The sequence below is a fragment of the Microcebus murinus genome, unplaced genomic scaffold, assembly GCF_040939455.1.
Source record: "Microcebus murinus isolate Inina unplaced genomic scaffold, M.murinus_Inina_mat1.0 scaf005_hap2_Mmur4.0, whole genome shotgun sequence".
Classification (NCBI taxonomy): domain Eukaryota; kingdom Metazoa; phylum Chordata; class Mammalia; order Primates; family Cheirogaleidae; genus Microcebus; species Microcebus murinus.
Window position 1 is genome coordinate 448,059 of NW_027438951.1, and position 14,090 is coordinate 462,148.

At 38.3% G+C, this 14,090-nt stretch overlaps 1 protein-coding gene across 2 annotated transcripts in view; it reads right to left on the reverse strand.

The window, feature by feature from the left end:
* BRCC3 (BRCA1/BRCA2-containing complex subunit 3) overlaps positions 1 to 14,090 on the reverse strand; it is a 118,237-nt gene that overhangs the window by 76,231 nt on the left and 27,916 nt on the right. For both annotated transcript variants that reach the window (XM_075999773.1, XM_075999772.1), the window contains exon 7: positions 13,139 to 13,194. In XM_075999773.1, coding sequence (XP_075855888.1) covers positions 13,139 to 13,194 — 56 coding nt within the window. The remainder of the gene's footprint in view (positions 1 to 13,138; positions 13,195 to 14,090) is intronic.

The following is a 14,090-nucleotide window of genomic DNA, read 5'->3' on the forward strand; positions in this document are numbered from 1 at the left end:
TCAATGAACCTTTTCATATTATTAATATTATGCTATAACCAGGTGCTGTGATCTCTCACCTAATTTCTTTAGCTCTTGTGAAGGTATTTTCATGCATGGGTAGTAGTTCAAATTGATGTTTCAGCAGGGGGACAATCACTGGAGAATCCTAGTATGCCATCTTGCTCTGACCTCTCTGAGAAAGTATACCTAGTAGTTTCTTTTTTCCTTGTGTATAGACCATAATTTGTTTATTCGAATGTCTCATAATTTTTTTCTTAGAAACCAGACATTTTTAATATTATAATGTGGCAATTCTGGAAATTAGATTCTAGTCCCTCAGCATGGTTTATTGTTGATACTTATTGTATCTGATTTTGTTTATGGGTTTAGTGACTTTTCTGAACTAATTATTATAGCCTGTATTCTTTGTTATGTGCTGCCACTGAGATCTTTTTGCTGTTAGCTTAGCGGCTGTCTGGTGACTTAACAGATATTTCTTTAACCTCCAAGATTCTGGGGTATTTTCCCTTGATCAAGCATTTTCCTGGTTGCAGTAAAGTGTTTAGTTTCTAGAGTTTCAATAAAGAGGATTCTGACAGTTTTTGACAGATTATTTACATTTGCAGAAGAGTTTTTGAAGTTTCGTATTCTGCCATTTTTGCTGTCACTCCTTCTCTTCACTTTATTAGTCAATCTGTTTTTTTTTCTCTCTTGTTCTGACTGGATAATTTCTATTGATCAATCATTAAAGTTTACTGAGTCTTTCCTCTGTCATCCCCATTCTATCATCAAGTCCATCCAATGAGTTGTATATTCTGATTATATTTTTCAGTTCTAAAATTTGAATTTGGTCTTTTATGTCTTTCATTTATTTCTTGAGATTTTCTATTTAAACATTTGTTGCAAGAGAGTTTGCAATCGCATCTTTTAATATTTTTGTAATACCAGTTGAACATCCATCCCTAATTTGAAAATCTGAAATCCAAAATGCTCCATAATCTAAAACTTTTTGAGTGCTGACATAATAATCAAAGGAAATGCTGATTGAAACATTTTGGATTTGGGGTTTCCAGATTAGGGATGCTTAACCAGTAAGCATAACGCAAATATTGCAAAATTCAAAAAAAAAAAAAAATCCAAATCTGAAAGACTTCTGGTTCCAAGCATTTTGGATAAGGGATATTCAAATTGTGGTTCCTTTAAAGTCTTTATCAATAATTCCTATGTGGAAATTACCTTGGTATTGGCATCTCTTAATGTTCTTTTGAATGCAAATTAAAATTCTCTTACTTCACATACCAAGTAATTCTGAATTGCATTAGGGGTATCTTGAATATTATGATAAGAGACATTGGGTCTTGTTTATATTCTACTGGAGAATGTTATTTTTGTTTTAGCACACAATCCACCTAGATTCAGGCTGAAATTTCCATAGCCTTCCATGGGAAATGATTCCAATGTCAACTTAGTTTTCAGAGCTTTTTTAGTGTTCTTTGGATCTTTCCTGCATGTGCACCACCTAGTGGTCAGTATAGGACTTATGTGGTGGTCTAGTCATTAATTCTGTTTTCAGTTATGCTAATTAGGATCAGACCTATACATATACTATTCAAAGTTTAACCCAGAAATTTATGAACAACTTTATGAAGTTGCTTTATCATCCTTCTCTCTTTATGTGATTTCTTGGACCCCTGGTCCTTCTGCCAGAAACCTGGGATTATAGTTACTGTAGTTACTCCCTTCTTTTGTGCTCTTCCATGATTGGGCCTGCATAGACATCGAATGTTTAACAACTAGACTTTCATTCTTAAGTAAAACTCATCATCATTATTAGCAGAAACACCAGCATGTCATCAGTTCTTCTAATTAACAGTTAATAATAACAATAATAATAGTGTACAATCTGGGAGGAAATATGATAGGAACTAGTAAGATTGGTGTCCCATAGCAAGATATCTCAAGTCTAGCATTTAGTGATACCTGAACAAAATGGCTGGCTCCCACTCACCCAAAAGTGAAGCTTCCTGTTGACAAGCCAAGGCCACAAATAATGAACTACCACTTCACTTTTTATTGCCTTGTTCTTAAAAATGGATGGACAAGAAATATTAAAACAAAACTAAACAGAAAAAAATTATCAGAAGAACAGATAACTGAAAATAGCAATTTAACATTTCAATATCATATTAATAAAATAAGAACAGGATACTAGGAAATGACAGTAACCACCAAATGAAAAAAAAAAACTCTTCAAAATTAAAAATATAAAATTATCACAATAAATAAAAAATTAAATGAAAGGGTTAGAAGTTAAAATTCATGAAAATATCTGAGAAACTGTAACAAAATAAAAGTCAGAAAATATGAGTGAAAAGAGTCACTAGGGTCAATCTAGGACCTTTAATATCTGACTGATAGGAGTTCTAGAAAGAGAAAAGGTAAACTGGGGGAGGAATTATCAAAGAATACAGAAAAGGATGTGACAAGTCTGTCCTACTAACTTATGGGGAGAAGATGGGAGAGAGCTGTAAGAGAGGAAGCTGGTGATCTATCTCCTTCTGCTGAGACTTCAAGTCCATGACGGAGGAGTATATTGGGTAAATTAAGGAGAACACTGACCATGAGAACAAGGACTCCTGCCCTTATTCCCATAACCAGTATGAGACCAGTCACCTCCTCAATACTTCTGATGCTATCTTAGAGTCAACCTGGGGAGTAAGGGAAGTAATTGAAGTAATGAGAATTATTCCCCAAAGACTGATTTAAACTTGAAGAAATGTTAAATTAAGAAATTGGACTGAGTTATAAATAAGATTTTCTCTCCCCAGGAACTGGGTAAGTTGTGGATTATTTTATCTGGGATACAAAAGAAAACAATAGAGATCTTCTCAGAGCTGAAAAACAAATACTGTCTGAAAGAATATAGCAATTTGAATAACATATCTATATCCTAAATATATCATAGAAAATTTCACAACATCAAGAATAAAGAGAAATTTCTAAAAGCTGTCAGAGAAAGAGGGGGGAAAATACCCTATGAAAGAAGAGTTATCAACGAAACAATGACTTCAAAGTTCTGAGGGGGTAAATTTCTATTTAGAATTCTCAATCTAGTAAAGTTATTAACTAAAAATAAAACATTTCACAGAAGCATTACTCAGAATGTTTAGCTCAAATGCACACCATTCTTAGGAATTTATTAGAGCATCTTTTCTAGCAAAATGGCATACTAAACCAAGAAAGACGACATGAAATCCTGACCACAGTGGATCCAACCCAGAAGAATAAAGAAGGAAATTCCCAAGATGTCAGCTGGGTGGTAGGCCTAGAGAAGATACTACATTAGGGTAGGAAGATGGAGATTTCACGAAGCATTCCTAAGAAAAGCAAGGATTCGAAATATTTTTATATTACTCCTAAGACTCTGGAGCTCTTAGAGGTGATAAAGGCAGAAAAGTAAGGGGGAAAAAGCCATTGGCAACCCCATGTAAAAGCAAAAAGCTATACAAGAAAGGAAGTATAATTACAGTATACTACTTTATACTGCTTTGTTGTACAGAGGATAGTATTTATATAATCATAATAATATGAACATTTCATTTTCTACTGTTAGAATCCAGCAACACACAAAGCACAGAAAACACAATTATGGTTACAACAGAATACAGATGTTCACAACTGTTAAAATATTAAGGCTTAGTGTAAAACTACAAGTAACAGCAGGGAGCCAAAAGATATTGTCTGTTATCAATTATTAATAGAATAAATAAAGGAGCAAATTTTATTCAAGATTAGAAAAGTAACCAACAGAATAACAAAACATAGTTATGTAACTACATTGGGGAGAATGGAGAGGGGGCAATGTGAGCTAAATCCTCATTTATGAGAGCAAGATAACATAATAATAAACAAGAATAATAGATAATATCTAAAATATGTAAATCAAGAAAGAATATCATAAGTATATTATTTAGAGATACCAAAGTGAGACTATATATTGAAATTCCTTCTATACCATTTGATGTTTTTATGCATATGAATCTATTAGTGTGGTGAAAATTCTAGAACTCAAAAGAATTAACAAGAAAAAATCAAACAATCCCATCAAGAAATGGGCGATGGAAATGAACAGAAATTTCTCCAAAAAAACAGAATAATGCCTTCAAACATATAAAAAAATGCTCAACATCCCTAATCATTAGAGAAATGCAAATCAAAACCACAATGAGACTCAAGAAATCCGGGTGGAGCAAGATGGCGGACGAATAACACCGCCAGACAGAGTGTCTCTGCAGAAAAGACAGATTCTAGCAGAAATTAGAGGAAAGAAGCAAGAAGACGAGCATACAGCGGACAAGGGCCGTAAGGAGGGGTACCTGAGACCCCGGGAGACTCCACGGGAGGAGGCTGCGGAGAAGAACTGGAGGCTGAGACCACCGGAGCAGCCCGGAGACCAGAAGCAAGGGTAGGTGGATTTGCTGTTTCCCCTCCCCTGCATTTGGGACTGCTGGTGGGCTCCCAAGCGGGTGGAGAGACCTGCGGACATCAGCCCAGAGACGACCACCGCCAGCCAGCGGTGAGCTTGTAGCAGACGTGGCACCAGGTTCCCAACTTCCTCAGGGCACCTCCGTGTACACAGACCCGAGCTGCGGCAGGCGCCATATTGCCTCCTCCTTCCCTCTGACGACCATACCCACGGCTGCCCAGAGAGACAATACAGCCACCAGCCGGAGGCACCTCCAGGGAACGGGACCTTCCCTTTTGGGACCCTACAGAGGACACAGGGGAACTCAGACTGTGAGCTCCCTACCCGCCAGTCTTCCCAGGTGCTGCTGGCACGGTGTTCCCAGGAGAACGGTGCCAACTCAGAGGCTGATAGAAATAGACCCAGCTTGGGCTCCCTGTGGGTGAATTGGGACCGGAAATCCTCTCCCTGGTGGGGATACAGTTTGAACTCTGGGACCCAGAGGTAGGACCTGAAGCCCAGATCCCCTGCACTGAGAGCTAGCATGGCCCGGGGCACAGAAGGGTTATACGTGAACAGCCTACTGAGGTGTGTGTGCCTCTAGAGGCGGATCCGCATCCTAGAGGGCAACCCTCCTCCCAGGAGGAGGCCGTGCGTCCAACCCAGGTGGCGTTTCTGTGCAGGGAACCTCCCCGCCGCCATCACACTCCGGGGAGGCTTGGTGGCTTGTGGTCTGGTCTGCTGGCAGAGACCCAGGAGTAGCTGCGGAGTTGGGGAGGGTGGAAAGAAGCGAGGCCCGCTGCAGACCGCGGGTCTCAGACAGCCCCAACCCCAAACCCAGACTTTCAGGCTGAGCAGGACCATTCCAAACCCGCCCTGACAGCTTTTCCTGGAAGCAGAGAACAGAACTTTGACCCCCGCTAACGGCCTGAGGGCAGGCTTACCCAACCCAGCTTCGCCCAGAACAAGAGCTGATAACAGGACACAAAATCAACAGCATACCCTGTTCCTCCAAGCAAACGCCACCTACTGACAGGGACGGCATCTTGCACAGACTTTCCACGGCACCCACTGACTCAATATACAGGGAGTGGTCCAATTTCACACACAAACACCACCTAACGCCTCAGAAACTAAACAAGGTGTGTGAATACCCAAACAATAACTTAAGGAAAGAAATAACTGATCGACATGGGAAGAAATCAGCGAAAGAACTCAGGAAATATGAAGAACCAAACGGAAAACTCACACCTAAAGAGGAACACCAGCCCCCTAGAAACGGACACCAACCAAAATCAGGCAACCAATATGACAGAAGAAGAATTTCGTATGTGGATCATAAGAACACTCACCCAGCTGCAACAACAACTCAATAACCAACACAAAGAAACCACAAAAAGCCTCCAGGATATGGAAAAAGAAATAGACACAATGAAGAAAAGTGTAACCGAACTGCTGGAAATGAAGAATGAATTCAAGGAACTACAAAATACAGTGGAAAGTCTCAAGAACAGGATAGATCAAACAGAAGAAAGATTCTCAGAGCTTGAAGATAACACCCTCCAATTAAATAAATCAGTCACAGAAATAGAGTAGAGAAACAACAGAAAAAAGCAAAGCCCATAAGAGCTGTGGGATTATGTGAAGAAACCTAATGTGAGGGTCATAGGGTTACCAGAAGGGGAAGAAGACAACACTCAAGGGTTGGACAAGCTGTTTGAAGATATAATAGAGGAAAATTTCCCAGGCCTTGCTCAAAATCTTGATATACAAGTTCAAGAGCTCAGAGGACCCCTGGGAGATTCAATGCAAACAGGAAGACGTCACAATATGCAGTCATAAGACTGACCAAAGTATGAACTCAAGAGGCCCTTCTAAGACCCGTAAGACAAAAGAAGCAAGTAACATACAAGGGAAAGCCAATTCGAATAACATCAGACTTCTCTAATGAGACTCTACAAGCAAGGAGAGACTGGGGCCCCATTCTCACACTTTTGAAACAAACCAATGCCCAGCCTAGAATATTATTCCCTGAAAAAGTAAGCTTCATATATGAAGGAGAAATAAAGACATTCTCAGACAAACAAAGGCTCAGAGAATTCACCAAGACAAGATCAGCCCTACAAGAAGTACTCAAAACAGCGTTACGCACGGAACATCATAATAATAACCCACGAATATAAAAACAACCAAAACCCAAAGATATTAAAGGCCAGATATTACAATGGCTCAAGACAGAAATCATAGCAACAATATCCAACCCAACAGAATGATCAGTAATCTACCTTACCTATCAGTTCTCTCAATAAATGTGAATGGCTTAAACTCTCCACTCAAGAGACATAGGCTGGCTGAATGGATAAGAAAATACAAGCCAAGTATATGCTGTCTTCAGGAAACACATCTAACCTGCAAGGATGCATATAGACTAAAAATAAAAGGGTGGAGATCAATATTCCAAGCAAATAGAAGCCAAAAGAAGGCTGGTGTGGCAGTTCTAATTTCAGACGATTTAGTTTTCAAACCAACAGAAGTAGTGAAAGACAAAGAAGGTCATTATATAATGGTGAAGGGCACACTTCAACAAGAAGAGATAACAATTTTAAATATATATGCACCCAACTTAGGTGCACCCAGATTCATAAAGCAAACCTTACTGGACCTAAGCAAATGGATTAATAGCAACTCCATAATCACCAGAGATTTCAACACCCCAATGACGGCACGAGACAGATCCTCCAAACAGAAAATTAATAAATAAATAATGGACTTAAACAAAACACTGGAACAACTGGGTCTGACTGACATTTACAGAACATTCTACCCAAAATCCACTAAATATACGTTCTTCTCATCAGCTCACGGGACATTCTCTAAGATTGACAATATCCTAGGACACAAAGTAAACCTCAAGAAATTTTAAAAAATACAAATCATACCATGTACCCTCTCAGATCACAGTGGAATAAAAGTAGAAATCAACCCTAAGAGAAACTCATATTTCTACACAAAAACGTGGAAATTAAACCTCCTACTAAATGATTACTTCATAAATGAAGAAATCAAGACGGAAATAAAAAAATTCTATGAAGAAAATGACAATGGAGAGACAAGTTATCAACTCCTCTGGGACACAGCTAAAGCAGTTCTGAGAGGAAAGTTTATCTCCATAAATGCCTATAACCAAAAGACAAGAAGATCACAAGTAGACAATCCAATGAAACGACTCAAAGAGCTGGAAAAAGAAGAACAGACCAACCCCAAACCCAACAGAAGAAGTGAAATCAACAAGATCAAATCAGAACTAAACGAAATTGAAAACAGGGAAGCTATTCAGGAGATTAATAAAACAAAAAGTTGGTTCTTTGAAAAAATAAACAAAATTGACACACCACTGGCTAAGGTAACGAAAAGCAGAAAAGAGAAATCTATAGTAAGCTCCATCAGGAATAAAAAAGGAGATATAACAATCGATCCCGAAGAGATACAAGATACAATTTATGAATACTACAAAAACCTTTATGCACATAAACTGGAAAATGTGGAGGATATGGACAAATTTCTAGAAACACACAGCCTCCCTAGGTTCAACCAGGAAGAAATAGATTCCCTGAACAGAACAATCTCAACAGATGAAATAGAAACAGCAATTAAAAAACCCATAAAAAGAAAAGTCCCAGTCCAGATGGCTTCACACCTGAATTTTACCACACTTACACAGAAGAACTAGTACCTATCTTGCAGAAACTATTCCACAACACCGGGAAGACTGGAAACCTCCCCGACACCTTTTATGAAGCGAATATTACTCTGATACCAAAACCAGGAAAGGATGCAACAAAAAAAGAAAACTACAGACCAATATCCCTAATGAATACAAATGCAAAAATTTTCAACAAAATCTTAGCTAACCGAATCCAGACACTTATCAAAAAAAATAATCCACCACGACCAAGTGGGCTTCATCCCAGGGATGCAGGGATGGTTCAACATACGTAAATCTATAAATTCAATTCACCACATAAACAGAAGCAAAAACAAAGACCACATGATTCTTTCAATAGATGCAGAAAAAGGTTTGACAAAATTCAACACCCTTTCATGATACGAACACTTAAGAAAATAGGCATAGAAGGGACATACCTAAAAATGATACAAGCCATATATGACAGACCCATAGCCAACATCATACTGAATGGGGAAAAATTGAAATCATTCCCACTTAGAACTGGAACCACACAAGGCTGCCCACTATCTCCACTTCTGTTCAACATACTGCTGGAAGTCTTGGCTACAGCAATCAGATAGGAAAATGGAATCAAAGGTATCGAAATAGGGGCAGAAGAGATCAAACTTTCACTGTTTGCTGATGATATGATATTGTATCTAGAAAACCCCAAGGATTCAACCAAGAAACTCCTGGAACTGATCAATGAATTTAGTAAAGTCTCAGGATACAAAATCAATACACAGAAATCAAGAGGCATTCATATACGCCAACAACAATCTGATTGAGAACCAAATCAAAGACTCAATTCCCTTCACAATAGCAACAAAGAAATTAAAGGATCTAGGAATATACTTAACCAAGGACGTAAAAGACCTCTACAGGGAGAACTATGAAACACTGAGGAAGGAAACAGCAGAGGATGTAAACAGATGGAAATCCATACCATGCTCGTGGATCGGCAGACTCAATATCATCAAAATGTCTATACTACCCAAACTGATCTACAGATTCAATGCAATACCTATTAAAATCCCATCAGCATTCTTCACAGATATAGAAAAAATAATTTTACGCTTCGTATGGAACCATAGAAGACCCTGAATATCAAGAGCAATTCTAGGCAACAAAAATAAAATGGGAGGCATTAATATGCCAGATATCACACTATACTACAAAGCTGTAGTAATTAAATCAATATGGTATTGGCACAAAAATAGGAATATTGACCAGTAGAATAGATGTGAGAATCCTGATATAAAACCATCCTCATATAGCCATCTAATCTTTGACAAAGCAGACAAAAACATACGCTGGGGAAAAGAATCCCTTTTCAATAAATGGTGCTGGGAAAACTGGATAGCCACCTGTAGTAGGCTAAAACAGGACTCACACCTTTCACCTCTCACAAAAACCAACTCACGCTGGATAACAGACTTAAACCTGAGGTATGAAACTATTAGAACTCTAGAGGAACAAGTTGGAAACACTCTCCTAGACATCGGCCTAGGCAAAGAGTTTATGAAGAAGTAACCAAAGGCAATCACAGCAGCAACAAAAATAAATAAATGGGACATGATCAAACTACAAAGCTTCTGCACAGCCAAAGAAATAGTCATGAAAGTAAACAGACAACCTACAGAAAGGGAGAAAATTTTTGCATCCTATGCATCCGATAAGGGACTGATAACTAAAATATACTCAGAACTCACGAAAATTAGGAAGAAAAAATCAAATAACCCCATTAAAAGTGGGCAAAGGACTTGAACAGAAACTTTTCTAAAGAAGACAGAAGAATGGCCAACAAACATATGAAAAAATGCTCAACATCTCTAATCATCAGGGAAATGCAAATCAAAACCACAATGAGATATCACTTAACCCCAGTGAGAATGGCCTTCATCAAAAAATCTCCAAACAATAAATGCTGGCGTGGTTGCGGAGAGAGAGGAACACTCCTACACTGCTGGTGGGACTGCAAACTAGTTCAACCTCTGTGGAAAGCAATATGGAGATACCTTAAAGCGATACAAGTGAATCTACCATTTGATCCAGCAATCCCATTGCTGGGCATCTACCCAAAAGATCCAATGACACTCTACAAAAAAGACACCTGCACTCGAATGTTTATAGCCGCACAATTCATAATTGCAAGGCTGTGGAAACAGCCCAAGTGCCCATCAATCCAAGAATGGATTAATAAATGTGGTATATGTATACCATGGAGTACTATTCAGCTCTAAGAAACAACGGTGATATAACACATCTTATATTTTCCTGGTTAGTGCTAGAACCCATACTACTAAGTGAAGTATCCCAAGAGTGGAAAAACAAGCACCAGATATATTCTCCAGCAAACTGGTATTAACTGAGTAGCACCTAAGTGGACACATAGGTACTACAGTAATAGGGTATTGGGCAGGGGGGAGGGGGGAGGGGGGCGGGTATATACATACATAATGAGTGAGATGTGCACCATCTGGGGGATGGTCATGATGGAGACTCAGACTTTTGGGGGGAGGGGGGGAAATGGGCATTTATTGAAACCTTAAAATCTGTACCCCCATAATATGCCGAAATAAAAAAAAAAAAAAAAAAAAAACACAATGAGTGGCTGGGCGCTGTACCTCACTCCTGTAATCCTAGCTGTCTGGGAGGCCGAGGCGGGCGGATTGCTCAAAATTAGCCGGGCATGGTGGTGCATGCCTGTAGTCCCAGCTACTCGCAAGGCTGAGGCAGGAGGATTTCCTGAGCCCAGGAGTTTGAGGTTGCTGTGAGCTAGGCTGACGCCATGGCACTCACTCTAGCCTGGGCAACCAAGTGAGACTCTGTCTCAAAAAAAAAAAAAAAAAAAACACAATGAGATTCCACCTAACCCCAGTAAGAATGGCCTATATCAAGAAATCCCAAAACAAAAAATGCTGGCGAGGATGTGGAGAGACAGGAACACTCTTACACTGCTGGTGGGACTGCAAATTAGTGCAACCTTTGTGGAATAGAATTTGGAGATACCTCAAACAGCTAGAAATAAAAATACCATTCGACCCAACAATAGCATTGATGGGCATCTACCCAAAAGAGCATAAGACATTCTATTATAAAGACATCTGCACCCAAATGTTTATGGCAGTACAATTCACTATTGCACAGTCATGGAAACAACCCAAGTGCCCGTCAATTCATGAGTGGATAAATAAAATGTGGTATATGCTCACAATGGAATATTACTCAATTCTAAGCAGTGACAGTGAGCTAGCACCATTTATGCTATCCTGGATTAAGCTTAAGCCCGTTATCCAAAGTGAGGCAACACAAGACATGGACAATGGGCCCCACATCTACTCACCATCAAATTGGTAGTGACTGATTAAAACTATGGTTCTCAAATGGTGTTAATGTTCACCAGGGATTCGGGGGGGGGGACCGAATCTTAGGGATGTGGCAAGCATTTTGGAGGGGAAGGGCATAACTCTAACCCTTCTTAGGGAGAGGCAAAGGTATACAATGTAACCAAAATGTTAAAACAAACAAACAGACCAAAAAGAAGAAAAAAACTTTTCATCGGGTGGTGGGCAGGTGGGAGGGGGGAGGAGGAAAAGGGTGTGTACTTACATAATGTGTGTGGTGTGCACCACCGGGGGATTGGACACGCTTGAATCTCTGGCACATCAGGGGGAGGGAGAGGGCAGGGGCAATATTTGTAACCCTAACAATATTTGTACCCCCATAATATGAAAGAAAAGGAAGAAAAAAATACAAAAAACAATTAACATTTCTTGGCTAAGTAACACTTTTGTAAGGTTCTATAAAAAAGATGCAATGAAGAAATCTTCGCACCTTCCATTCCCTCGTACCCACTTTATCTCTCCTGATGTGACTAATGTGTTTCCAGACATTTCTGTGTATTTATAATCAAATATGCAGGTGTTTTATTTATCTATTTCTCTTCCATATCTTTATACAAATAAATAATACTATGCACACTGTTCTTATGCCTTGCCTTTTTCATTTAACAGTATATCTTGGAAATATTTATATATTATTACCAAGCTTCCTCATAGTTGTTCGTAGCTGCATATCATTCCATTATATGAATGAATCATCAGCTCTCTACTGATAAACATCTAAGTTTATTCCCAATTCTTTGCTATTTCAAACAATGCTATACTAATAAACAATAAATTCTTTATTATTGTGTTATCTTGGTCTCATAAATGAGGATTTAGTTCACATTGCCCCATCTCTATTCTTCCCAATGTAGTTACATAACTATGTTTTGTTCTTCTGTTGGTTAATTTTCTAATCTTAAAAAATTGTGCCCCTTTATTTACTATATTTATAATTGATAACAGACAATAAATAAAAATATAATAAATATATTAAAAAATTTAAGACAGTCTTTGTTTTTATCTCCCAATTAGACAATTAACTTGGCTTTCAACTCTGCATCTTCAGTGCCTACCATGGTGCTTGGTACATAGTAGATACTCAATTAAGATTGCTAATTTAGATTGAATTGTATTTTAATGAGGAAATTGACTTATGTAAACATTTAAATGAGATACTATAATTCTGAAATCAAGTTTATTCCACAGCCAAGACAAGAATCTGTACAGATATATAATACCCTGCACACTCAGTCTTTGTTTTACAATTCACCAAAGAAAGGAAAAGTAACAGTATAACTCAGTTTAAGATAAGTATAGGAAATGTGGAGCAGGACTGTGGTGATATAGTTACAGTGCTTATATGATCCTAGCTTCCTAAATTCCCAATATCCAAGCTGCTAAAGAGATTCTAACTCCTCATAGAGCTATTAATGGGTATAAGTAGACATACAGAGTTCTTAGTATCTTACCAGCAAAACAAATAAAATGAAATAAAACAACCAATTCCCTGGTGGAGATTAGTCTACCAATATATATATATATATATATATATATATATATCTTTGTCATACTTACTCTGAGCTCTTTTGGGCCTGTATGGATTGGAAGCAAGTGTAGAGTACCCGGCCAGTCTACAAAAAATAAATAAATAAATAAATAAATAAAAGAACCAAGAAAAGGAAAGAAAGGACATACAAAGAAGGATTAATATTGGGAAAGCTATAGCAATTTAGTAGACTCTAACACAAAACTCAAAAGCCCCTCTAGAAGTAGAAAGTTAAAAGAGATTCCAAAGATGGAATATGCCATAAATCAACTTCTGTTAGATGGATCATATACTCAGTCAACAATAAATTCATTTTTAACACAGATTCTGAGAATTTAACTAATGCACTAAATGACAGGACACTCTTGGTATTCTTGGCAGAATTCATGCCTATTAAGATAATGTTAAATAGTAATTTTCTTTTTGTTTGGACTGATACATATATAACTGCTTGACATGAAACATAAAATTCAAACCTAATCCAAATAGAGAATGGCAAGACCAGCCATTGATCAAGCTTCTTAACCTCTCTGAGCTTAAGTTTGTTCATCTATAAAATGGGAATAATAATATTCCTCATAGGCTTGTTGTCAGGGCTAGAGTATATTTATGTAAGGCACCTAATAAGTGCACGCCATATAACAGGTGACAAATGGTAGTAGTTGTTACTATTAATGTTACCAATCAAAATATATGCACCACTTCTCATTATCTCTACTCCTACCAGTGGTCAAGCTTCCATCATCTCTTGTCTAGATTACTGCAATATCTTCCTAACTGCTTTCACTGATGCCATGGATTCTACCCTCCATCCCTTGTCCCCCATTCAGTATGTCATCAACACAGTAGCCAGAGAGATTCTATTAAAACATAAAGTCACCCTCCAGTGACTTCCCAACTCAAGAGTGTCAAAGCCAAGGCCTTACAAGATCTGGCCCCCAGTTATCTTTTGGACTTCATTTAGGATGACCAAATGAGTTA